This window comes from Sturnus vulgaris, chromosome 10 (assembly GCF_052056855.1).
Source record: "Sturnus vulgaris isolate bStuVul1 chromosome 10, bStuVul1.hap1, whole genome shotgun sequence".
Taxonomy (NCBI): Eukaryota; Metazoa; Chordata; class Aves; order Passeriformes; family Sturnidae; genus Sturnus; species Sturnus vulgaris.
The window spans coordinates 6,297,063-6,324,756 of NC_142252.1; the positions used below are offsets into that span (position 1 = coordinate 6,297,063).

General features: G+C 39.2%; 1 protein-coding gene across 10 annotated transcripts in view; it reads left to right on the forward strand.

Moving 5' to 3' along the window:
• GIGYF2 (GRB10 interacting GYF protein 2) overlaps positions 1-27,694 on the forward strand; it is a 75,128-nt gene continuing 47,434 nt past the window's right edge. For 5 of the 10 annotated variants that reach the window (XM_088170652.1, XM_014879513.2, XM_014879518.2 and 2 more), the window contains exons 1-6: positions 38-128; positions 1,010-1,036; positions 12,005-12,084; positions 14,627-14,756; positions 16,894-16,989; positions 21,844-21,952. In XM_088170652.1, the coding sequence (XP_088026778.1) occupies positions 12,044-12,084; positions 14,627-14,756; positions 16,894-16,989; positions 21,844-21,952 (376 nt within the window). In that variant the 5' untranslated portion in view covers positions 38-128; positions 1,010-1,036; positions 12,005-12,043. Of the gene's footprint in view, positions 129-519; positions 706-1,009; positions 1,037-12,004; positions 12,085-14,626; positions 14,757-16,893; positions 16,990-21,843; positions 21,953-27,694 lie in introns of all 10 variants that reach the window. The other 5 variants (XM_014879512.2, XM_088170654.1, XM_014879516.2 and 2 more) reach the window with 5 other exon arrangements.

Consider the following 27,694-nt stretch of genomic DNA (forward strand, 5'->3'; position numbering starts at 1 on the left):
TCCCGCGGCGGGGCCTGGGGGCGTGGCCTCGCCCTCACGTGACGCTGCGTGGCGGCGCACCCGCCATCTTGTGTTGTTGGGTTGAGGAGCCGCCGCGGCTGTGAGGGACTCTCCGCCCGGGAGCGCAGGTAACGCCGTCCAGCTGCCGCCCGGCCCCGCCGCCCGGCCCCGCCGCTGCCCCGGCCGCCCCCGCCACGCCCCCGCCGCCGCGCGCCCTGTCCGACCAGCGGCCCTGCCGGCGGCCTCCGTCCGCTTCGGCTGCTGCAGCACCGAGGCGCCCCGCGGCCTAACCGGGAGGCGAGGCCGCCCAGGGGGGAGGGGGGGTGCGCCTGCAGGGCCCCCCTGCGCTCCCCATGGGCCTCTTCAGGGGTCGTTGGAGCTGGGGCGAGCGGGCCTTGAGCTCTCCGTGCGGGTCCTTGGTACTTGTCAGGCGGCGGCGGGGCGCCCGCGGCTCCTCACCGCCCTCCGGGGCCGTCTCCCCTCGCACTGACCCTTGTGAACTCACTCGTCCCCTCCCAGCCCAGCGGGAGCGCCGCGGTGAGCCCCGCTTCGAGCACGCCCGGCCCTGTCGGGTTACACTGGCCGAGGAAGGAGGGAGCTCCGAGCCTTCCCCCGCGCAGGCAGCAGGGTTTGGGAGCAGCGGTGACCGGCAGTGTTTGACTGGAGAGGCCTTGGCAGGCTGAAGAGAGCATCGATCAGAATTGTGTACGTTTGGTATTGATCCAAGACAAGTAGTTTCAGTGTCAACAGAGCACTTACGGCTCTTTCAGTTTTCTGTGATTGCACTTTGAATTGGGACAAGGTGTAGGCCAAAAGGAGGTATTGCCAAGTAGTGCTTCTGGAATAAAAATCCACGTTTTCCCCAGTAACGTTCAGTTCAACGTTCGTGGTGTGCTGCTTTTATTGTAATTCTTGAATATCTGTTTGCTTGGGTGGATGGGAAAAGGACTTCTGAATTCTGATTATATTCCTCTAACTTCTTGCTGCTCATTTTATTTTCTTGCTTCAGGAGCTGACTTGGGCAAGTTCCTGGAAAGTACGTGTGAATTTTTATTTTTCTTATGACTCTGCTGGTTGCTTTTGTTCTTAAGAAACTTTTTAATAAACAAAATTAATTTGCTGTTCTCTGAATGGAGCATTTGGTTGATACACAGTGTGATAATTGGAAACCTTTGTAAACAAAATTGGTTGCAGTTGTCACCAGCAAAAGCTTTGTTTTGGTATTTTAAAGTTTTATTATTGGGTGGTAACTGCAGTAGATAATAGCATTATTACTACGAGGTGTTGGTTTTCTTGCCATGCTCTTGAATAGGTATCCTTTGAGCACTTAGCTGATGCTGGTGTGAAAATGTGTGACCTAATTAATCGTGGGAGTGCCAGCAGAAATGCTGGAGTGTCCATGGCCCCTTCTGCACCTGCTTTGCTCCCCAGGTTCATGCAGTTCTACAAGTCAGTTAATGTCAGTGGTTGCGTGTTGGTGTTAATTTCTCAATGAATGTGTGATTTAAAAAAAAATAAAGTTTCTGTCTAATAGTCAGTTGGATTAAAGAGAAGGCAGAATTTTAACTCTGGAAGTTGGATGTCACCTTTTATGTTGAGACTTTGATAAACTGCTTCAGTATGTGACAATATTGTGTGTAAATACTGGAGTTGGATGGTTTTAAGAACTTCTCAGGCTCTCCCAGCCCCAGCATGCCTGGGGACACCTGGTCACTGTATTTCTATTCTGGAGCCTGTGTTTTAAAGCAAGAGCATAGAGCTAAAATGTAATGTGGTTTTGGAGCAGGAATGATTTGTTTCACAGGATGCTTACAAAAAAAATTGACACCACAGTAAAAACTTGGACTCTTGCAGACCCTCTTTTTGTTACAGGTGTCGACCTTGAGGATTGTAAAATATCCTCAGGTGCTCCAATTAGCATTTTTGCTTGCCTTTTTAAAACATACAGGAAATTAAAACTATGATCCCTATGATTATGTAAGTGAAAAAAATATTTGTTAGTGGATAATTGGGGGCTTTATAATTATTTTTTTCCTTACTTTTTTACCACTCAGTTGAGGAAAAAAACTGTAAAAAGGGAGTGCAAAGTAGGTTTTGGAATTTTGACTAAACCACTGTACTTCTCTGCTAAGGCCAGTTGTCTGAATGAAGTTATGTCACAAACTGTAGTTTCTAATATCTAAATGTAAGAAAAAAATCGGCAGTTTTTAAAGATCTCTAGATACTTCATTAAAATAATTACAGCCCTAAATGTCAGAGGCCCATGGAACAAATTGTTGGGACAGCTGAGTGGCTGAAGGCTTTGCTGGTACATCTCTATGCTGAAAGATCTTTCTGTTTAAACCTGGAAGGGAAAACACTGGTTCACAGTAACTGATGAAGATGAGCTGGGTACTGTGATCTGTCCTTTCACCTTTGGCCTCTCTCTTCATTTATTTGTTTTAATTACTAAGAATGTGAAATTTTATTTTGCCTACTTGTGTCTGGTCTTGCAAGTTCAAGTAACGGTCACATATATATTTCTTATTTTTTCATTGAGGTCTTTAAGTTCTTCCTTAGGACTTTTTAAAGTGTGATATTAAGTTCTCTCATAATCTGATTTAGAAAAAAAAAAATCTATTTCCTAGCAGTTTTTCTTAATTTTTCTGTTTTTCCTTTTCAGTGCTTGTGCTTAAAGATTAGTGGAGATAGCTCTATCTATAACCATGAATTAAATATAGCTTATGGGGCAGAGCAAGGGAGCCTTCTCCCTACAGAGCTTGCTAGAGAGCCATTAAATACCTTGGTGAGGAAAAACCTTTTTCTTTGTTTACTGAGGAAGCATTTGCCTTGAAAGGGACTCTGTGTGTTTTTAAAGTCAATTTATTTTAGTTCATAGAGTGACATTTGAAATCTAAGGTGTGTGAAATGCTGCGGAGGGTGGGGTTTGCTCTTATGGGAACAAAGTCAGTTTCCTGCCCAGGTTAGCTTCTCCTTGTATCTCTTACTCTCAACTCCGGAACATTTCTTTTTTGTTTGCATAAAGGATGTGGCTTGAAAATCACCAGAAGTGAGAAAACTTAGTAAGTTTGCTCAAGGTGTGCCTAAGTTATGGATGGAACTAAGAATTAAGTGCTTTAAGTGACAAAGTCTGTACGGCATTGGCCCTCTTGTGGTTGGTGGTAATGCGTGTGGATATATATAACCAGTTCATCATGGGGATGTTTAATACCATTATTTTTTCATATTTAGCTCAGATGGCATCTGGAGACTGTAGCAGGCTGAGGTCTTTGCATTGCTTTGTTAGGAGCTGAGATTGCCACTGTGTGCTGATTACAAAACGTGTCTACTTCTCTTTTTTTGCAGAGGGAGGGCTTTCATTCCATTTCCTCCAAAGGTGATTAAACATCCTTGAATTTAGACACTGTAGAGATGGCTTGATGCCTGCATGGGAAACTAGGCCGCCATTGAAATTTTTCTTTGCCTCTCTTCTTCCCCCCCCCCCCCCTTTTTCTATGGTAAGGATACGTAGAATTGTTTTGATGCATCTGGGGTTTTCCCCCAAGCATGAAGTCAAAGTGTGTTTTTTCAGGAGTGAGCCTCTCCTGTAATCCTTAAAGCTTGTAGTATATAGAAGCTGGATATGTAGACCTCAGGATTATAGAGAAAAGCAGAAGGAATCCCATGAGCTGTGGAGAGGTTGTAGAGTGTGTAGGTCAATGAAAAAATTTGATAGATATTTAGAGAATGGTTTTAAAATACAGTGTTGTTGACTGCTTTTTAGATCACTTACTAATTTTTGATCGTCTCAGTTATTAAAACTGCATTATCATAATTATGTCTCTTTGGCCATATGTTTAAAAAAATCTAGGGAAATAAAGAACAATAACTTGATGGCTTCAGTAGTCTGCTTGTATATGTAGTTTGTTATTATAAACAGATAAACAAGCTTACATATACAGTTATAAAAACTGGTTAGAAAGATATTTTTGTACTGTTAAATAGTTATTATTTCAGTGAAAGTAAGCATGATGCACTGCAGTTTGTGAAGTATTTTGTTAGTGGAAATTTTGTCCTTTTTGTTTAGTAGAGAAATACTTGTTTTAGGTTCCGATTGCAATGAAACAGGTTTTTTAATGCTTCTTCTCTTCCTGACAATAAATGTATATTGCATTCTGTTAGTAGTATTTTATGATAAAGATACTGGCTTGTGTGAATGGGAGACTCAGAGGCTGTAGATGTCCATGGGATCAGTTTAGTGAAAGCAGATGGGATCCATGTGTGCTGGTGTGTCCGTCCAGACTGGAAGAACAAGGACGAGATAGGCTCTGGACACTCCCGAGATGACTTTGGGTGAAGTTTTGTGGATAGCTGAATTGACATTCAGCCTTAGAGTCAGAATGTTGTGTGGCAAAGAGTTGGTTTGGCTGGCAAGTAATGGATTTATAAACTGATACTTTTTGAGCCACGTGTGTTAGAATCTGAGGATGATTTGGTTGGAAGAGCCTTTGGTGGTTGTCTGCTCCAGCCTCCTGCACAAAGCAGGGCTGACGTCAGTGTTAGACTGTGTGACAGAAAGTGAGTGAGGCTGATCATGGAATAGCATATGGCAAGGTTTTTATGTAAAAACATTTCATAAATCTGAGGCCCCGTTCAACCACCATTAAAACCAGTAGCAGCTTTTATGGCTTAGTTAATGCTGAATCATCTGCATACGTGATTTTTCTCTGTAGTACTAGTTTTTAAGAGTACTAAGGCCAGGATCAGACTAACATCACAAGTCAGTTTACAAAGATCTGATTCTTAGATCAAAACAAGTGAATTTTTTTAGAAAATTTTGCAAAAATGGATAAGCTATTAAAAAGTATTGTAGTTCATATGTAGTATGCAGTCTGATACACATTCTGATTCTCTGTTAGAATATTTTATTAAACACTCACTGTTGAAGGATGTCTCACAACTGCATGAGCAGGAAACCTTAAGGAACAGGGTGGGAGGGGGGGAGAGAATTTCCAAAGCCCAAAGAAGCTGGTTATTTAAATGACATTTTAAAAACGAACCCCTGAACCCTCTCAGATCTGTTAATTCAGTGATTGTTTTCAGTGAATGTAATCTGAAGCTGTGTTGCTCCACTTTGAAATGGATGGGCTATATAACGTGTGATGAGTGGGAGAGAGGTGGTGGTGTGGGGTTTTGGTTGCATTCACAGTCTGGCTTCTAGCCTTGCTGGGGAGCAGGTAGGCAGACTTGGAATCTTGATCTGTAATGCCTTGTGGAAGGGCACAGACAAAATAGTTACCTACCAGCAAATTTTCCATGTGCAAGGTAGACAGATGTGGAAGTGATTTTTTTTTATTTTTTTTTATTTTTTTAAGCTGGAAAGTGAGCACTTGCAGGATTTTGGGATAGGATTTGGAATGAGAAGCATTTGTGTTCCAGCCAGTGGCAAGGCCAAGGGTGTGGTTCCCTGACTCTGCTTGGAGCTTAATCGCTGGTGTCTGCCTTTGGCTGGGAGTCTGGTAATAAAGGTGGAGGTCGTGCTGTGTTCTGGTGGGGGATGTGGGAAAAGCCTTCACGTTTGGCTGTGTGCAGGTGAAGCAAGAAGGTGATAGCTCTCCAGCCTGCCTCTAACCACCAAGTTCACAATGGTAGGTAGCAAAGGAGGAGAACATCCGGAGTTATGTTACTTAATGTTGTAAATTTTTCTTGGATTTGGTTATTAGGTGTGTAGGTTTTGTTAGTCTCTTGTGTCATTTCTGTCCTTGAAGGGCTACTTGTGTTTGTAATTCTTGACTAGGTGCAACATGTTGCAAGCTGAGGTATTCCATAAAGCTTTAGGTGCAGTTGTGCACTGAGCACAGGAGTGCAAGTTTGAAAGTGCCACTTGATGTAGCCATGGACAATTTTTGATCAGAAATTGCCAAGACATTTAAATACTTTTGCAAGGGTTTGAGACAGGGTGGTTATAAGACTTCAAGAGATCTTGAAATGTAAGTATAATAATAGAGGTATCGTTTCTGGAGAAGTGGATGGTTTGGACATTGCTCCCTTGGGGAAAACTTTCTGGTGTGTGGGTAGATAGGCTTTGGAAAATTCACCGTTTTTATCAGGAATCAGCTTTGGTAAGCCAGAAGGGACTCCTGTGACTTGTCTAACATCTTGTATAATGTGACTAATATATTTTAAAATTAATTTTCCGTTTAAACATATAGAGCATACTTATTAGAAAATAATTTCACATTGATCTAAAACCAGGTAACTTTGGTGATTGTCTCTAAATGTCTTGCTTCAGTCCCTTCACTGAATAAACTTGGGGTCTTTGATGTTTTTACCTGAGTGATCATTTACAGACTAAGATACTTATTTTTTTTCAAAGCTCAATAAATAGAGCTTTAGTATGTTGTTGGTGTTTTTTCTTCTCACTGTAGGGCATGTCTGTCAGATTCTATCAATTTTTGAACACCTTATTTATCAGTTCTTTTGCCTCCCACAACAGAAAGGACACTGTATCCCTTCAGTGGTAAAATTTGGTGTATATTTACTTTTTTTTCCTTGGGTTAAGTGTGTCTTGTTGGCTCTTCTAGTCAATTGTATCATATATTCCTTTTTAGTTGATTAATGCCATAAATCTCAGCGTGGTTTCAGTACTGTGTTTTTCCAGAATAGTCTTGCATTTCTTATGTATCACCTGTGTTCTCTGCTTGTGAGTCTCTTGACTTTGCCTTATTCAGTGCAGCCTGCTATACTGGCCTGAGTCACTGAATAATTCATGATAGTACTATTGATGATATGTCATTTCCATTATTTACCATATCCATGTTTATCATCCTTAGGTTTTAGAAGTGTTGTGCCCAGTGTTACAAACTCTGTAGAAGATAGCTTCTAACTTTTTACTTGGTTTTGGGAATTTTGTTCTGAGATGGGTTGTTGTAGATTCAAATCATCACAACCTAATTTTTGTTCTCTTCTAAAGAGATTTTTTGTGTGGCTCTGAATTACTTTGTCCTTTTTTACATTCTGCTGAATTGAAATGTCCTGCAGAAGTTAAAATTTATCTACTTGCTCAAGCAATGACATTTCTACTCTTACAATAGTATATTTTGGTTGCATGTCTTCCATAAATCTATGTTGCCTGGCCTTAATTATGTCAGTGTCCTTTAATCAGTGTTGTCTGCTTTAGCCAGTGATTAATATCAAACAGTCAGGTTCTGTAGCCACCTGAGTCATCCTGTTTACCATTGTACTTCAAAGGTGGCTTGCATATAGTTGTGGATCATCTTTAATATTTCAAGAATTAGAGAAAATCAGCATTAATTATTCAGTCAACCTGTTATTTTTTAAAAAAACACAGTTAGTGGCACTGACATTAGCTAGTTACAGTAGCTGCCTATGGAATGTTTTCTTGTGGAAGGTGAGGTGTTGTCATCTTGGTGTAATGTGGCTGTTGAATGGTGGAATGCTGCTGTTAAATTCCTTCTCCATATTTATTTAAGGAAAACCCATTTGTTTGCACTTAAGTCTGCTCATGTTGGATTGCTGTTGTGTTCTTTGGTTCTCGTATTTTCATCCCATTTCTAGATTGAAAAGACCCTTTCAGGCCTACAGTAGCAACAGAACTATTTTGAAAGGAAAGGATACTTTTCTTCCTGAACATCTCTGATCAAAAAGTAGACCATTTAAAAATAAAATAGCTGTGTATAGGAAGGATCAGTGGTATATTTTTTCTTTCAAGGTTTAGGTTTCCAAAGTTAGTAAAAAACCTAAGCACATGGTGGGCCCCAAAGCTGTAAGGTGCAATGACAGTCCAAATCTTTAATTTGTTTTTTTTTTGTCTGCAGAAAAGATTAGATGGTCAGACCTGAATGCAGCCATTGCCTAGGCTTAACTTGAAATCCTAGGAACCTCTGTCTTGGTAGTCTCTGCCTGAAACAGCAGAACATCTTGGTGAGACAGATAGTCATGTGCTGCTAGCTGACAGAATTGTGTAATGGAAATGTAGGAATTTAACATTGCCTGAAAATCTTAATGCAGGTGCCCATCAGTAACAAATGAACCTTAAATGGCAATTATGTGAGGTTGAGCAGTCTGGAAAACATGGTCGTTTTGATCTGTCAAATCTCTAAAAACAGCTTTTTGTCTAGATGTTTATTAGCTAACTGTATGTTTCAAATAAGATACCAGAGATTATGGGCAAAATGTGCCACAGTAATTGTAGACTTTCAACTGAAACATCTTATGCATTTTAATACATAAATCTAGCTAGTAGAATCAAGTTCTGACTTGTGTCTGTAGCAGATGTTTGAGAGCTTTAATACATTTTTAAGGTACTAAATAGGGAGCTTGAAAAATAATTGAAGAAACTGTAAACTTGGTAAAATAACTATTGTTCCTAAAGCGAACCAGTGAAATGAGTGTTGCTGATGGCAGCTTGTGCATGTATAATATTACCTGTTAATTGTGAGTGAAAGCTACTTAAAGGCTTCATGTTATTGGATTACAGTTTGTCTCTGTTCAGAGGGTGGACTTCTGACTTCCAGAGTACCAAACAGCTGACAAAATAGGGGTTTTTTTCCCCCCTTTGCCAGCCTGCAAGTTATTGGTGGTGTTGATGTGATTTCTCTTTTCAGTGTTGCATGCTGATGCAGGTTGGTGACTATCACCAAAGGAAAATGGAGTGCCAATTCCATTTTTCCCTAAAAATGTGCAGGAAAACCCCAAGTGTTTGTAGAGTTTTACTGGCACCTTGGTCAAGTATTACCTTATTTGAAGAAAACTTTGGAAAAACGCTCCTGTTTGGAGAAGCGATGGGAAGCACCAGGTAGCTGCCTTGGCCAAGCCATGCTGTTAACTGCCCATTATCAGAATATTGCCTCAGTTTCTTGCTTCACCTTGAGGCTGCCCATGTGCTCTCTGCTCATATAAAATCTGTGGCTGTGGAGATTCCTCAGTCAATAGTTTTGATTTGTAGAAAATCTCAACTCACAAAACTAGCTGTTCAGAAAGAGGCTTTTCCCTCATTAAATTATATCAAGGAAGAAATAATAGGTATATATTATTTTTGTAATTTGCCATCTTTGGTTAATAAGGAAGCAGCATTTTAATAAAGACCCAAATCAATGTTTCTGTTATTAATATTGAATATTAAGACCCAAGAAAGTGATCTAGATAATAAAGATGTTATAAGTTCACACCTTTTGCTTAGCCAAAATGGTTAAGTTTGTGACCTGATCATTCATTCTCGTCTCTGAATTCCTCATCCTTTTTCTTGCTCCACCCTGACTTTTGCCTCCTGTGATGCAAGTGCTGCCTTGTCCACTCCAACTTGCCTTTCCAGTTAGTACAGCTTCTCCTGCACACGAGCCAGGTGTGGTGTGCAGTCACTGTCAGAGATTCCTCTCAGTTTAGCTCAGTTTTAGCTTTGGTTTTAGCAGCTCTTGGCTGCCACTTTGAGAGCCAGTGGAAGCAGCACAGGGTTTCCACTCCCTCTGTTTCATCTGCTCTAACGTGGTTTTAGTGTTTTCTTCTGGTGCACTTGCTGTCTTAGCTTTCCTGAGCCTTTTCCCTGTTCTCTGCCCTCCTCCTCCCAAATCATTGCCCATTTCCAGGATGCCTCTTGTCCAACCTTTTTTGCTCAGCCTTGCCTGTAATTTCTTTTATATGTGTGTTTTATTTCTGGGTAGTGTGGTCTGTTCAGTTCACTTGTCACACTTATTCAGATCATCTGCACATCTGTTTTATTCTGTTTTAGAGGGGGCATATATTCAGTACAATTTCATTCACTTACAGTTGCCTTGTTTTCAGTTCACAGTTCAGACAGTCAGAACTTCTAGGGATGGAGTAACTCAACTGAATGCAATATAGAAGAGGAAGAGTTCACAAAACCCAAGTGCGGTGGCCAAAATGAGGGACAGGGAAAGCCATTTAGCAGCTCACTGGGATGAGACTAAGATTCTTGTAGGTACTAAACTGCTAAGGAGTCTAATAGAGAAACATCATCCTCAGTTTTTTGGGAGGGTAGTGCAGAGGCTGAAGAATGGGGCTGAGTGGGTCCAGAACCAGTGAACAGCTTGATGCTAACTGGGTTACAGTGCTTTGTCCTTGTATCTGATGCTTTTCAGCTGTGTTTTCATTGTTTAACGCTGAGTACCAACCTTTCTGGTATTACTGATACTAGACTAGCTTTGATGTTAGGAGTTAGAGATCCCAGGTTCCCTGGTAATGCACGTGGATTGATCTGAAAACTCTCCACCCCATGCCACCCCCAGCAGAAGGATTACAGGCATTGCAGGAAGTGGAGGGACAGCCATCCCATTAAGGCTACTAGGAACTGTGTTAGAGGCTTGTCGCTGCCCAAGTGTGCACGATGGTTTACTTGAATTGCCTCACAATATTTTCTCTTGTGACTGCTGCATGTTGTCTTTGGGTACCTCACCTTTTATTTTGATTTGCAGGATGGTGAATGGATATATCTTGAATGTTCTAATGAGCTGTCAGCTGCTTCAAAAAGGCAACTCAGATCAGACTAAAATTAGACTAGGCTTGTGAGAATATCTGGGTATTTTTGTATTAGCTTTTGGTGCAGGTAGTAGGGATAATTCCATTTCATTGTCTAGAATTATTCTGAAAATAAAAACATTAAGATTTGTATATAAATTACTTTGTGTATGGGACAAAGAAGATACGGCATGTTGGTAAAATATGGAAGCCAAATGGTAGGTGGTGGGCTTAAGCTGCATGGAGTTTTATAAGCATTTGTAATTTTATGCCCAAAGTATTTGGGTAGAATCTGCTCAAGCAGTTTTAGCATATTTAGTTTTAGTATGATTTGTCATTTTCTAGCTTTGAGGGTCTTGATTTTTCTTTAATATTATTACTTCTGTGGAATGTATATAAGGAAAAAAGTTCCATTGTTTTGTTTTGTCTTGTTTTTTTCAGTAACTAATACTCTTTCCACTTCTATCTCCTTGGATGTTGTTTTTCTTTTTCATCACCTTTTCATGCAAAGCATAGACGGATTCCTGAGCTTTCTTATTTAGTCCCTGGATTTGCTAAGGGATCTGGTTCTGATACAGCAGAGTTCCCTCCCTGACGTTTAAGGGTTCTTGAAGTCTAATCAACTAGTGTCTGCAAATGATGTTTTGAATTCTTCTTTTTCTTAGGCTTTACCTACAGTGTGTTTGTTTTTTAAAAAACCAAACTATCTTCCTCTGTAGATTTGGATTTGACTGCTGCTAGAAGGAAAGAAAAGCTGTATTTAGTAGGTGAAAAGACACATCTATAGAGCTGCCTGGGCTGGACTTGGTTCTGTCAGGGAAAAGTTCATAGCCTTACTTTAGCCTTGTTCTTTCCTTCTTGTATGTCTTCATCTGCTTTTATCCATACACTCTGGATAGCTTGACCTGAGCTTTGCTCGTGTCTGCAGGACTTACCTTGGCTAATAGCAATGAAATTAGCTGAAGTTTGAAGTTATGCTTTTTTTTTGCTTAACAAAACCAAGAATGAAAGAAATACTGTCATTTGCCTGTAGAATTTTGGAGGATGTTGTAGCAGTGGATGTACTCAATCTTTAGAAGGCTTATTTTTCAAGAATGAGCAGTGGAAAATTCTTGAATACTCTGCCACTCAGCTGGCAAATCTGTCTTGCTGTAATTCTAGTGGGGTTTTTATCCTCTTGTAATTGTCAGGAAGCAGCAATTCTGTTAATTAAGCATTACTGTTCTTAGAGAAGAGGATTATGCATCAAGTTCTCCGTGTTTGTACAAATTGTTTCCTCAGATACCCTAATCCAGTGTCCTGTTTGAGCTGTTAAAAGAGGGATTTAGGAAAGAAATCTCGATGCAGTTGCTCCTATATTACTAAATCAATCTGTTGGAAAGCTGAAATGGCTTCCTTAAAAAAAAAAAATTCAGTGTAGTAATTTTTTTCCACTCTTTTGCATGACCAGGTGTGCTTTTGTATTTTGAGTTAATCTATGAAGGGCAGTATCAATCCAGCTGTTTTCATAATAAATGTTTTTATTTTTCAGGTTCACACTTTTTAAAAAAGAGGAATAGAACAGGAAAAAATGGCAGCAGAAACTCAGACACTTAACTTTGGGCCTGAATGGTAAGTTTTGTCTGTTTTGTCAGACTCCAGAACTCGTCTGAAAGAATTTCTTTTTCCTTTGGAGCAGAATGGATTATGGGACTGAGTGAGATATAATATCTTTGGTATTTTGTCCTGCTTCACCTCAGTCCCTGGCCTGTGATCTAAAGCAATATTATAAAATTAGTCTTTATTGTGTGTATTGGCATTGTATATGAATTGAGTTAGGGTTTTTTGTTATGTTAATGCATAGTATTTACCTTGCTGCCAAGCATTTGAGAGAGGAATGATGTTTATGATCTCAGAGGTATGCACAGAATAATTGAAGATGTGCTTATTCAGTCTTCCTATGCAATGCATATTAATAAGGAAGTTCTTAAACTCTCTACATTATACGTAAATCTATAGCTAAGCAAGCATTTTCTTTTTCCAGTTTTAAAAAACCTAATCCCTGTATGGAATATGGTATAAGTGTGAGTTTTGTGTCAGTATCCTGCACGTTTGTATGGGAAAGTGTCAGGAAAGGAGAGCTATTGTGTTCAAGGAAATCCTTGCTGTCATATAATTTTGTCAGCTGTTAGTTTTACAGCTTGCCTGACATGCATTGTCCTGGCTTTTGCTGAAGAGCAATTGCACATGTGTAATTATTCAGTATTTGTTCCAATTTCTTGTTAAAGGATTGGTGACTTCAGTTACAAGCAAGAATTCTGAGTGGTGTGGTTTCTGTGGAGTGATTGATCCCCAAGTGTGTGAATGCAGAGTGGTTATAGGAAATAGTTGCTGCATGGCATATGATAGAGCTGTTACTTGAATAGCATTCACTTTTGCTGACACATTTCTATACACAATGTACAGAAATTGGAGAGGATTCAGTGAAGAAGATGTGATTTGCAGCCTATGAAACAATGAGAGCTCAGTTTGTTTTGTTAGAATGAAAGAAGGCTAAAGAATGAATTTATCAATATCTATAAATATACCCACCAGGCAGATATCTTGTGCTGGAGTGCTCGTCAGTGTAAGAGACAGACATGATTAGATTCTTGATGGATGGAAGCCAAAGTTATATTAAAAAAGAAGGGGGAAGACAATTCTAAAAAAAGCACCTATTTCAACAGTAACCTAGCTGCTGTGTTGTAGTGAGGAGACTGTCATAGTAAGTCTGCAGTTAGTTAAAAAAACAGATTAGATTATGTATGGAAGCATATATTATACTTCAGTGAATTAGTATATTTTTACAGGAATAATAGAACATAAGATTTATAATTTTCTTTTGTGTAGTGGTATAGTCGGGCAAGCTGCTGTATCACTTAACAGTGAAATTCTGTGTCATATTTGATCTGATTGGTGTTGAACATTGCAATGAGCCATCAAATCCTTTAAATAATTCTTCTGCAGGCACGATTTGTTTAGAAGTGATATGTAGAGGAACTGCCACAGGGTGGCAGCAAAGTAAAAATAAGATCAACTTTTAACTTGGAGATGATTTTTTTTCTTTTCTGTTTAAAGAACAATAAAACAAATCGAAGCATGCTTCAATAATTAGGTAGCCTCTGAATCACTGTTTTAGTTTAGAGCTACTTCCCTTCCAAGGATTTTTTGGTTGCTGAGAACAGCTTTTACTGTTTTACTTGTCTAAGTTGCCCATCAAAGAGGTTGTAAGAAAATGGGCACGGTTTTGTTTCTTGATACACATATCCTCTTGTAAAACATTTCTCAAACTTAAAAATACTTAAGTATTTGGGTAGCTGAGGAAGTGGCTGTGTAGAATGAAACTAATTCACCTGCAGAGTGGGAATAATGTAAAACAGTAAGATGCTGCCTGGAAGAAGTCAAGTAACTTCCCTGTGTGGGATGGGAACAAATGTGGTATCATAAATTAGATTTATTATATTGCTGCTTCCAGTGTCTCTGCAGTACAGTGTCACTATATTTTGTACTTTTTTTTAATTTTATTTTTCCTTTTATTGATAGCCTAAGTTATATGCACTCTAAAAAAAAAAGGCAATTAATTTTAACTTGTGGAAAAGAGATATGTGGTAAGGAAATATTCCAGAGACACAAGAACAAACTTTGTTATAAAATTTACTGTGCTGTTCTGTTAAACATCATGAAACCTCTGAATAAACTCTTCCCTTAGCTTAATATTTGCTGCTTTCTCCTATTGTGGTAAAAAATTTTCTTGGCAAAAGGAAGCTGTTGTCATTAAGATGTCCCACTGATTTGTGTGCAGCCTGTGTAAATAGCTAAGGCAAGGCTTTAGGGGGATATTGCTGGTTTGCTGTATAGTCAACATAAGAGTTTTCCTGGGGCAAGTTGAATTCCTTGATGTGTTCATAGGAGTTTTCTTTTTTCTTACTCTCCTGGCTGTGGGGGAAACAAGGGAGATTCTTTCTACTCTTCCTATTGAAGCACTGAGATTCAAAGTTTTGACAAACTGTTAATGTCTTTACTTTCAGTATGGTATTTATTTTGCTTGTATCAAATCTATAAATGTGCAGAGGGATGGTAGCACAGGTGAAGATATTCTCAACTGAGTTTTCATTGCTTTTCTGCTTTCTTTCAGGCTGCGAGCTTTGTCTAGTGGCGGGAGCGTGACATCCCCTCCTCTGTCTCCGGCTTTGCCGAAGTACAAACTAGCAGACTATCGCTATGGGAGAGAAGAAATGTTGGCACTTTTTCTAAAGGATAATAAGGTGAGTAGGAAGAGGAGGATGGCCTGATACGTGTATTCCTAATGACAGTCTTGTGATTAGGAATAGTTGGTTGTATTTTGTGATAATGGACAAAGAAATCACGTCTTCCTTGCAGTCCCCGACTGAAGAGGGCTGATTGTAGGGAGTTTTCATGTGTGCACTTGTTTGAGTGCACTTTTTACCAGATTCAGTATGTTTTTGGGATTTTTGTTTGTATTTTTGTTTATTGGTGTGGGGGTGTTGTTTGGTGGTTGGTTTTTTTGTTGGTTTTTTTTTGTTGTTGTTGTTGTTTTTTCACATTTTAGGGGTAACTTCCTGTACCCCAGAGAACAAAAAAACTTGATTGCCATATTCAGTCCCACTGCCACAGATGACTGAGGGTTAAAGTCTCCTTGCAGCTGTGCAGATTTGCTTGCCTCAGTAGGATTTTATTTAATGTAGTGCATAATAGTTATTTGATTCAGCTATAAAGTCAGGCAGTAAATTATATGAGCAGATCTTGTGAAAAAAGCAAGAGGTCTCTAATTATGCCGTTTTAAGTCAGTTCACTTTAGCAGGTAACTAGCCCAGTGAGAACACTCCTCAGGTAGCTCATGCTTATGTCTCTGGACACAGAAACAATGACATACAATGCATAGGAGCAGTATAGAAAATCAAGAGCTTCCTTCTGGTTTCACTTCAAACAAAGCTTTTCAGTGATGTAGAAGATACAAAAATTTCAGAAATCTTTCAGGCAAATGATTAATACAATTTCCAGCTGTAAACATTGGGTTTTTCTTTAGATGGTTGGTTTATAGTTGCAGCAGACTTGGAAGTCTGAATTCCCCTGAGAGCTTACACTTGAGGGAGGTAGGCACTGCAAGAAATGACGTCAAGATTGTTCCTTGAGCTTGGAATGGAGATGTGCACACACAGCTTCATGTTCCTACCCTGCCTTGGCTGTGCTGACATTCTCATACAACACTGGGAGCCCTGCATTGCTTAAATATGGATTTAAGGGCATTGAATGTGAAAGATTTTTCTAAGTCTGTTAAGTGTGGTATAGCTTAAAGCCATGCTTTAACGTGCAGAATTGTCCTGTTCTACTTCAGGAAACTGCGATTTAAATTTTGATGTTATGCTTGAATAGGTCAGCCAGTCAGAAGTCATTGTTTTTTGCAGCGTGTGTTTGTTATGTCAGATGATGCTGAGGCCTCTGCTCTTGGGGCTGATTCAGAGCAACCCTCAAATATCCTGTGTTACAGGAAGGTCTCTGATTGTTATGAATGGTCCGAGAGAATATTTTCTTCCTATGTGTTTGCCAGAAGGGCATTGTGATTAGCCTGTCTTTCTTTTGATACCCACATATTTCCAGGGTGTTGAGTGATTCTAGTTATGGAGACTGAGAAGACTCTTGACAGTGGTTGTAGTCAGCTAGTAGATGGCAGCAGTGTTTTTAAGCTTGTGCATCTCTAATTAAAAGACAGACTGAATGAAAGCAAGGTTTCTGCTAGCATATATCTAAATGAAAAAATGTCTTTAGTGTAATGAACTAAATATTTTTCAAGCACTTATCCATTGGCATAATTGGAGCTCACTTGGCTGAATGTAATTGGAGGTTCTTGTCCACATTTTCAAGGTCACATCTGTTGATGGAGCTTCTGATTCAAAATTAGTGTTAAAATTTATTTTGATTTAAATCATTACTGTTCTCTAGTTAATCTATACATATTGTTTCATTGTACTTGGCTTTTTTTTGTGTGTGTTTTTTTTGGTTGATTTGGATTGGGTTTTGGTTGGTTTTTTTTTTTTACTCTCCTGGTTTGTTGTAGGTAGGAGTTGCTTGCTTTAAATCAAAAAGTGTTGTAGGTGGTAGTTTTGTTAATTAAAAATAGGGCTATATAAAAATGTGTTAAAAAAAAGTTTTAAAAAAATTTTAAAAATGTGTTATAAAAATAGTTTTTAATTTACCAGAAGAAATATCACTTGATTTGGATTTCAGCAGCAGTGGTGTGTAAATTTAAGTTCTGATGTCTGTGGCCAAGTAGATGGACACAGAGATGGAAGAATAAGAATTTTTTGTGACTCAGTGTGTGTGGCATCATCCCTCAGGTGGAAATACTTTCATGTAGTAAAATGTTTTTTTTCTTTCATACAGATACCTTCAGACCTTCTGGATAAGGAATTTTTGCCTATTTTACAAGAGGAGCCCCTGCCACCACTGGCACTTGTACCTTTTACAGAAGAAGAACAGGTTTGTGTATATATTTTTTTTAATCTTTAAGTTGTGCTATTAGTCTGAAGACATAATAAAGAGTATGCTTCCATTAAGAAAGGCAATAAAATTTGAAATTAGTAGGTCTCAGAGTGTACTAGTTTGAAAGCAAACCAGCGGGAGATTCGAAGTCAGAACTACAATTGAATAGGAAAATAAAATGAAGGCAATAGAGCAGCAACTCTGACTTAAACTGACAGTGAGAGTCAGGGTGGTGGTAGCAGTCCCATTAAATGGTGGCTGCACTCCCGTTGGAGTGATGGATGCGGTTTTGTCGCAGCGGTGATCCTGTAGAAAGATCTGGTCCTTCTCTGGAGGTCCAGTGCTGGTTATTGAGCTCTTGTCCTCTGGGAATCCAGTGGTAGTGCTCTCCTAGTGTTCCAAGCCTCAGATTATATAAAGGTAGGAATGCTTGGTTCCTCCCCCTGGGCGGGGCACCTCACAGTGGGATGATGGGAGGCCTTGATAGCCCTTTAGGGGAGAGAGTCCCCCAGAAGGAGTTACCAAGGATGAGTCCTGCAGGAGATAAAGAACACTGCCTCACCTATTTTAACAGCTTATGAAGATGGTAATAGAATACATAGCTTTGGTTATACCTTTTCATTGTAATTTAAGACACAGAGAAAAAAGTTATAAAGGCATGCTGTGTCAGCATAAAGTTTAAATCCTTTCCATGCTCAGTTATTGTCTTAAATTTGAAAAAATGTTTTTTCATCCAATATTCTGTTGAAGGTAGACAGGTTGTTAAATCCAGGATCACCATCTGGGAAGTGTTACCGATTTTTTAAGTATGCACCATTTTCAGAGCAGTGACACTTTCTACAGTTTTTTACCACCTTCTCTTTGGTAACCAGAGAGTCACAAAAGTGGCTAAGTTCTGTAGCCTCAGTTTTTGTGTTCTTTAGAGAAATGCTGAAATTTTGACTTAAAATTTATTAAGAGAATGCAGTAGTGTTAACTGCTCTGTATATAGGCAGTTGCTTGTCTATAGGTGTATAACCACATAGAGATGGGTAAGATGAGAGTGAGAACAAGTAGGATTCCATTTTAAGGATGACTGATCTGGGTAGTTTGAAAGCTCTTGCTTTAAATTTGATTCCTAATGAAGAAAACCGCCCATTTCTCTGGATAAGTGCCTCTGACTTTTGACTCTGAACTGATTTCCTCTTTCTGACTGCCAGAACTTTTGATTTTGCAGTTGCTCTCTGATTTGTCAAGTTTCTTAGCACTTTTCTTCATGATACTGTAGATTGGGCTTTTTTGTTTCTTTTGTAATAGGAAGCTGAGTATTTTCACTGGCTTGAGTAATTTGGTTTTTCAGAGGTGGGTAGTGCTACTATTAGTTTCTTAAGATATCAGAGCATCCTCCTTCCTTTGCCTGCCCCAGGCTGTTGTGTTCTTGAATTTTTAATTTCATTTTATGCCCGGGTGCTTTGGCATATCTTCTTTATATCTTCCGGACTTCCTTCCTCTTCAGAGTTGGTCCATGCTGTCATTTCACACAAGATACTGATGGTTTAGTTTTTAATCAGCAGTTATATTTGAGTTCATGTGGATACACTGTAAGCACTTCATGTCATAGTTAGTCTTAAAGAGGCCAGTGAGATTGAGACTATGCTTTTATGGGAAGTCTTAGCTCCTGTTCTTGAGTAGGGAGAGAAGGGATTCAGGAGGAAACCCCAGAAATGGTCAGCCAGACATGCAGTAGCACACCTAAGTGTTGAATCTTTGTGTGAATATCTTTGGGCATATTCTTCTGGGCTGATGCATAGTGAAGTCTTTCAGGGAGGACTGCAGGTCTTTTACAATTTAAGGGGATGCTAACTTCTGGTGATGGTCAAGATACTCTCTGTGAGGAATAGCACGAGTTGAAGGCTATGATGTTAAGGTGTGCTGAGTACAGATGAAGTGGTAAGTGCTCCTGAGCTTCAGGGATAGATGTGGTCCTCTGCTGCAGTGCCCCGTGTTTCACCAGTCTTGAAAACTCCTGAGGAGTTGGTGTATACTGTGCCCCTGCTTTTTCCTGCTCCTTTTCACCTGTAATCGTACAGGAGCCTTTAAGCAGCTTAACAATTCTCGAAAATATCCACAGAAATCATAATATGAAAGAAGAGGTCCATATTCCCTATTTAAGAAAGCTTTTCCTTTAATGCTTTCTGGGGACCCAGTGGATGTGAATAATCTGGTTTTTCATGTCCTTTTTTCCCCATCTTCATGACTGATTTGAGGTACCAAGGGAATGCCATTTTTTCAAGTTAGAAGTTCTGGTGTTTGTTCCCCATGACATAACTTTGTTTATCATGTTCAGAAGTGATCTTCAGGTGAATATTAGTAGCTTTGCTGCTAGCTGTGGTGCAGGAAAGTTCTTACAATTAAGATTGACAAAAGAGTTTAAAAGACTTTTTTACCCCCTCCATGAACACTTAGGATAGAATTGTTGCCTCAGAACTTGAGGAGCAGGACTTTGGGAATCCTTAGAGGAGAGGCTGATTAGAACACTGGTACTTTGGCATGGTGTTCACTTACAGCTGAGCCTGTCAGGATTACTTTGGCCTTAGATTCAGAACAATTCCTGCTGTGTTACACGCCTGATGGCGCTGCAGTTGTATGTGTACTATGGGGAGGGAGAACTTGTCTCAAGCTGATTTAAAGATGTATTGTCTAGGGATGGATGACAGATCATGTCAGCCACATTAATTTAAACTTAAATGTATTTAGTCTTGTACTATTTAATTAGATAATTAAAGCTGCAGTGTTCCCTGTAACAGGACATGGATGTGCTTTGGATGGAATTGCTGGTTCTTTTTAGGTAAAATGTTACTTCTCTGAAGAGAAAGTTGTTGAGCTAACCTAGAATTCAACTGATTCACTTAATGTAATGAAATATAATATATTTATAATCATAGATTAATCTAAGGTGTGTTTCCAGGGTAGTGTCTGTTGAATCAAAGAAGCTTTGTGCAGATGGCTTTAACAGGGCTTTCCACCACGGAGCACTGGCAATGTACAGCAAATGTTCCTTTGCCTTTCCCACTGCTCCCCTTTTTCCTGTTTGCATTAGGGGAGAATGTGGTTGTCTTGATCTTACCTGCTTCCATAGTAAGGGAGGCTCAAACTCTTGCTGAATATAGTGGATATCCTTATGTGTCCTCCTTGGTTACTTTCCTGACATCTGTTTCCTAAAACATCTTCATTTGCTGTTAAAGCTGTTTTGTGGCAGCTTTGTTCTGCAGTGTGCATTGTCAGCTCTGGTCACTGAAGGAATACACTGATCAATAGTAGGGCAATTTTTGCTTTTTTGACTTTTTTATTGCTTACTGTGATCTTACCATGTGAGTTGTTAGCACTGTGCCTTCACTGCAGCAGGCTCTACGGAGGGGAGGGAGAAGTTGCTCAGAGTTCAGGTAGACAAGTCAAGTAAGATTATAATTTTGTTCTTACAGGAAGAATAAGGCATTAAAAAATAAGGAATCTCCTATCTCCTAAGACAGTGATTCTGATAAATAGCTTAAATATGTTTTTATAAAGAAATATTTTCAGCATTTCACAAAAAAGCAGAAGTATCAAGAGCTGGAAAGATGGTGATTTGCTCAGAGGCAGATGGAGGTGGTTCCTTTTGACTTGGAGTTGAAATGATTGCTTTAAACTTTAAGAGCTAGCTCAGAAAACAGATTTACTGGAGGCTGACCTTGCTTTTTTGCCATGCATGACTGCATTTTTTTCTTTCCCTTCAAGTCTAATTAGTTATGAATTCTCTCTTGAAGGAAGATCTAGTTTTGTAGGGAGCACATACCAGGTAGTTTCTGAAATGTTTCTGTAATGTGTTAAAACTCCTATTGGCTTTGATGTTAGTGATTTAGATTTTAAATAGTATATTATCACTTGTCTCATTGTTCTCTGAGGACCTTCAAAGGCATAGTAATTCAGATGAGTTGATGTAAGCACCTTGCTGTCTTTAAGTTCCTTTCAAGAAGCCTGATATAGCAGCTCTTTGGAGTCCTTTGCATTCTAATTATTCAAAACTTACATTCAGAAAGTGTATGTCAGTTCAGGTTTACTTGTTAATGTTTCTTAATGTGTTTCTGAATTCTTGGCCTAGTTTTCCAAGTATTTGTGCTTAGAGAATAGGGTCAGAGTTGGTTATATTTATCCATTTTTTTATTGAAATAGCTTTTTCTTTAGCAATTGTTTCATATGAAGCTAAAGTTGAATTTTACTGGTGTTTATTTTCTTATTAAAATGAGTATCACTTAAATCTCAAAAGCCTTAAGTACACTTAGTTATTCCTAAAATATGTTGCTCTTGTGATATTTAGAGAATAAAAAGGCTTATTTCTGCAAAGGAGATTGATAAATATAATTTTATTCAAGTCCTCTTGGTCTTTACATGTTCCTCCTTTGCTTAAGAAGTAAGTTTAGAATTGGTATTAATTATTGGTGTCGGGTATAGGCAGGTGCCAGTCTTTTTTTGTAACAGAATGTGTTTAACACTGGTGGTGTTCTGATGGCTTCTGTGCTGGCATCACCTGATAAAGGAGTAGGTATTCAAATGCTTACTTCAGAGCATAGAAATCTCAGCTAAGTGATTTGGAAATATTGTCCAAATTCCTTTTATAGACTGCTTCAGCTGCTCATGTTTGCATGGAATCCTTTTCCTTTGTGTTAATTGTAGAGCATTTGTAATGGAAACAAAGCCAAATTTAAGATAATGGTAAATGTTTCTGGTTTTTCTTTTTGTTTTGTTTGGCCTTTTATTTTTTTTGGTGTATGTTTGTGGTTTCTTTTCAAAGATTTTTCCAGTCAAATCTGACAATGACTCTCTTTTTCTTGGCAGAGAAATTTCTCGATGTCTGTAAACAGTGCTGCTGTCCTGCGGTTGACGGGACGTGGAGGAGGAACGGTGGTAGGGGCTCCTCGAGGTCGAAGTTCCTCTAGAGGTCGAGGTGAGCTGCCACTGGGATGTGCTGCAATGGATCCAGGGGATCCAGGTCAAAGCTGCTCAGAGATATTAAGTGAAGCTTGACTAGAGCCATGTCTTCTCATGCCCACTTTCTTTTCACTTAAAGCTTTGAAACCTTTCCACCAAGGTGGTGCTGGAGAATGCAGATTGTGTTTAGTGATGATTCTGCACATGTTAATGCACAGCTGGTATCTCTGTTATATGCCTTTGCCAGGTTGGTGGGTGGGAAAGCAGCAAAAGGGAAAGGTAGTTTTGGGGTGGAATATGAAATTCTTTGGTTCAGAATTGTTAGAAATAACTTTAAATAAAGCATAAAACCAATTTATAGGGCAAGGTAGAAAAAAATCTAGGAATATATTTAAAACATCAAGGTTGTAGTAGGTTGTGTTCAGTGTTCTGAAAAGTCATCTTCATTTGTTAACATCCTGAGTGTAAACAGGTAATGGAAAGATGTAATTGAATTTGAGACATTTTACTCTTTCCAGTTTTAGTGCATTACTGTAGTTGATGTCTCATCCAGGATCACACAAAACGTTTGCAAATGAATGGAGAGAATGTCCTGAAGCCATATTGCTAAAGTCGAACAAAATCGTTAAACCTAGAATTTATCTTAGCAATTCCCTTTCAATGTGCATACTTCTGTGAACTCTTTTTGGGGGGATTCATATATAAATATAATGAGTTGCATTTAGAATAGTAGGAAGCTAGTAACTTGGAAATACTGAGTAAATAATCTTGTAACCTCTGTCTTTGCAGGTGCTTAGTTGAGGTTTCTCTTAGAGCTTTTTAATTTAATTCTACATGTCCTTAACGGGTGATATTTTCAGTAAGATCTTCAGAAAGTGCTTCCTATATAATTAGATGCTTGACCAGAATTTTGCTTTGACTTAATGTGTTCTCTCATTTCTGATCTCATTCCTTAATACTGCTTTCTTTTTAGTTTACATCTCTCAGATATTTGTAGATTGTTGTCTATCTTCTTGTGGTTGCTTCCTAACTAAGATATGAGTTTAAAGCTTTATGAGACTATCACTAGATTTTCCCGTTGCTTCCCCTTCGTTGGCCATTGTATTTGCACAAATGCTCAGGGTTTCACTTAAAAAATGGTGCATATATATATATAGATGTGTGAACTCATTTGGGAGTTGTTGCTTTTTGTTTTATTTTAATGTGTATGTTTCTACCACCTATGTTCCATTTTTGCTAGGAATACATGTATTGGCTGGTTTTTTAGATGCATCAAGAATTAATTCTGCAAATTAAATGATTGCTGCTTAAAATTTGATTATTTGAGATCATACACTCACTAGTGTACTCTCTAGTTTCAATATCAAGATATTTTGACTATTTCTAATTTGGCAAACCTTTTATTTTGCTTTCTTTAGTCCAACTTCTTTATTTCTGTACTATTAACAATGTCATCCTTATGCAGTGAGCAGTAGCTTGTTTTTTAATTGCCCCCACTAGTTTCAATGAGATTATATGGCTGAATGTGGCTACTAATCCAGTAATTCTATTATTGAATCTACTTGTATGCATGCCTCTTTTGTTTGGCAGTAAAGTTTGGTTCCTTACATTTTAGTGGACAGAACTTAAAATGTATTAAGATTGTTTGAAAGCTGCTGCATGTATTCCTGGTTTCCTATAGATCATTTTTAAGATTCGTTTAAAAATACTAGCAAGAACTTCGTTGCAAAATTAATCGTTTTCACTTTCTTTTTTGTTTATCCTAATTTGATCTTTTAATGTGTTGAAGTTGTTATATGGTGTGCTTGTTAGGCTGCTTTGACTAAGCTGTAAAGGACACATTTCTGCAGTAAATTTCTTCAGCTTTCTTTCTGAGCTTTCCTTCTTTGATTGATCCTGGTTGCCGCTTGTTTCTTCTACCCTTTCCCTCTTCTTCCCATGAGCAATTAATGTCACGTTTTAGGCATGATGAGTCTTCCCAAAGTTTCTGTGTCTCACCAAAGAAATTAAGACTTCTGCCAGTATGAAATGGTACCATTTTCATAATTACACACATGATGCTGTTGTAGCCAAGGACTTTTTAAACATAATTATTTATGAAAATGCAGTATATGACTGATATTTATAAAAGCATGGCTTGTAAGTAGCAGGCTTTAAATGTAATTTTTTTTTCCAAGTTACAGTGAAAAGGACTTGAAATTTCTTGGGAGTTTGTTCACTAAATGAGCTGCCTCACTTAACAGTTGGAAAACATTTTCATTGCACTGCAAAATTGCCTGGGTTCAAAAGGTTTTCTGATGTTTTCCATGCACTTCACACAGTTGTATGCAGCAAAGTTGCTGCCGAGTCAGTGTGGGCTTTAGCTTTACCAAAATGAGATTTCTGTCTCGAAGGGACTTGCACCACAGCAGCTTCATAGAGGAATTTGCATGTGTGATTAGATTTGTTAATGAAGTCCCTGACTGAGGCACAAATCATGGAATTGTGTTCCAGCATTTGAGAACATGAGATACAATTCGTGGTGGATTGGCAAGGGAAAGAAATGCTGGTGAAGGAGTGTTACAGGTAGAACTCATGGGATTCACTTACCAGTATTTTAAACTGCAAGATAATACTCAGTAAATATTTTCTGGGTAGTCACCCCAGCTTTTACTGACAATGCTTTTGTTGTGATGATGAGAATGTGGTTACTATGTGGAAGTTGCTTTGATTTTTGTTTTGGCTTGGTTTTTTGCTTTTTTTTTTTCTCAAAAAGAGCTGTTTGAAGAAACCAAGTACTTGCACGTGACTCTTTTCTAATTGACTTGTTTTCCTGGGAGCTCCCTGTGGTGTGCAGTTAAGCCCTGTGCTTTGGTGCTGGCAGGACTGGAATGTCAACATTCATGAATAAGAGCCTCAGATGAGGAGAGATTCAAATAGTCCCTGGAATGGGCTGTAAGCTTACAGACACTTTGTTTTGTAGCTGTTCTCCCTTTTGGTTAAGACTGTTATGCAGGGTCCTTTGCTTCCTATTAGAGCTCTTTCCCCACCCACTCTCATTGCCCTTTGTAATCTGTTTTTGCTGCTGTTGGAAAGTGTGTCAATGGTGTGAAAGTGTAATGTTCGCCTATCTCAAGAGCAGTAGTTGAACTACAATTATTCTGTTTTTCCCAAACGGTATTAGGACTGTGACTGTAGATCCTAAACTCCAGTTATGCTGTAATTTCAAGATTTTGCTTCTTGTACTCTGTAGGATTTTGTCGTTTTTTGTAATGACAATTAGAATGACAGTTTGTGCTGCTTTTTACCCTCCTGCTTGTGTCTTATATTTTTACTTACATTCACACTTGTCTATTTTTCAGGTTAGAGATTTAGCTGTAATGATTGCATTGTCTAGTGGATTGATGTCCTCATCCTGAGGTTTTTGAGAAATTTCTGAAATACAGATGACACATTTGCTCCAGTCTGTTATGGCAGGGTTTATTGACATTTATTGCCTTTGCATTCAGTACTTTGTGCAACATGTGCACTTAGTCTGCTGCTTGTGTGCCAGATATTTTTTTTTCAGGAGTAGCATTCTGTTTAAAATAAGCCAAGGAGTGCAGAAGCAGAATGTCAAATGTATGCTTACATGTGCAGTTTTACCCTCTCTGCAGGCATTTCTCATGCATTCTGTGACCAGCATTAATTGTGCTTTCAGGTCAGACCCACCCACATAGTACTTGCTGAATGACTGACATTGCACACTGCAGTTTCCCTTGACTAGCTGCTTCTCTTCTGCAGCTTTGTAGGATCTGTTTGATGCTTCCCACATTGTGGTCTGCTTGGTGTCTGCTGGGGTTACACATGTGCTTCTGCTTGGCACTGTTGGATGGGTCTGTTTTGTTTCCACATGTGCATGGACACAGCCAGGGCAGCGGTGGCTTCAGCAGTCCTGTCCTGTATTATGTGATATCACTGCAGCTGGCAGCTGAGTAGTGTGACCCCACAAGCAGCCTTAACCTGAATGCCTGAGATGAATTGTTCGGACATTTTGCAAGGTTATCTTTTAATTCAGACCGTTTTGGTAACTGAGCACAACAGAAATACTGATGGACCACCATATAGGTGTGGTGAGTGGGGGGTGGTTTCTCAGACTGTTATTTCACATCCTTCTAAATGGCCATAAGGCATGCTGCTGGTAAAACAACCGATTCTTGCTCTTGTACAGGACCCTTGCTTTATTTGCTGGTGTAATGTCCTCTATTGCCAGCACTCTGTCTCTGGTGGTGTGTCTGCTCCCAGCAGGCAGCATGCGCTCACCCTTGCTCACCCCTGCACGGGGAGCACTGCAGTGCTGCTACTGCTCACTGTACGAGTCTGCTTTGTTTTTGTTGAGAAAGTGTATGCAGCTTCCCACCTCTGCTACCTCGGAGACAGGAGATGAGTCAGTGCCTTTGCTCTGTTCTAACTCTAGGAACTGCTTTTGCTGTGTTATCTCTTGTGAGAGGAAGGAAGAGAGCTTTCCTGTAGTGAAGAAATTAGGCAAAGATTGCTATTGCTTGAGCTGCTGAAACTTTTCTGGCTTTTATTTGTGAAGAATAAAAGCTTTGAGTCCTTTCCCAGGATTTTTAGAGGACCCACAAGGTTTTAATTGAATCAATATCATGCTGTTTTTGATGTTGTATCCCCTCTTCCTGTTTCTCGCCTTTGCAACTTGTTTTACTTGTGACTATGGTCCACCTTGTAGTATCAGATTTGCCATAGCAGAGATGTTTCTAATAAGTTACAGGTCAGATGCTAATTTCTCCTCTCTTACCTTGACTGCTCATTCGGCTTCTCTGCCTCTCTCTGAGTTTGTGTGAAAACAGTTCTACTGAATATGGAATGGACTTGCTCAACTCCATAGTGTCCATAGTCTAGCAACAGCCAAAAGAAGGCATCTTGGCAAGAGAATAAGGACTGAGAAGAGCACAAAGGTGAAGAGGCTCAGCTGCCAGATATTTGCAGCCCAGCATATTTCCTGAATCAGATGTAGCCTCTGTTAATGAATTTTGTTTATCTTTTTTGAGTTTGTCCAGTCTTCATCTGAACTTAGGCATCCTCTAAACTCTGTGGTAAGGTAGGCTGCATCTCTCATTCTGGGAGATCAGCCACTGATCAGCTTTGCTGATGATAGAACAGGATAGTTTTATCTAAAGGGAATGTTAAAATTGTTCCTTATACACCCTGCAATGTGTTCTGCCTGATACAGAAGCAGTTGTGTATTTAAAGACCCCAGCTGGATTATTTATGGATCACTTTTTCTCCGCCTGAAAAACAACTTTCTGCCCTTTTCCCCTGCCACCTGTTCTAAGAGATTTGGTATAGAATAGTAGAGAAACTGTTGCAACTGTCTTGATTATTTCAAATTTTTCTAGTCATAAGATACTGAAACATGGTTTGATTCCTTGATGTATCCAGGTGTCTTTAGATTTTAAATGTACATGCTTTTTATTACTGCTTTCTTCAGAAGACTACAGGAACTGCAGTCTGTCTATTCTGAAGGTGTTTGTTTCCTGTTTTCATTTCATTCTGTCTTACTCCTGCAGATCCCTGGCCAGGCTTGCACCTCGTGCTTTGATGTGTTTTTTTTCCTTGAAGCCAGGAAAAGAGAAATATGAAAAGATTGTTTGGGATACTTACCCAGCCAAGAATTCCTGTTACCAGGTGCTTTTAGGTTCTAGAACTTGACTGTAGAGACTGCACATATATGTAGGCAAGGCATTATCCTGAACTAGCTGATAGATGTTCCACTTGT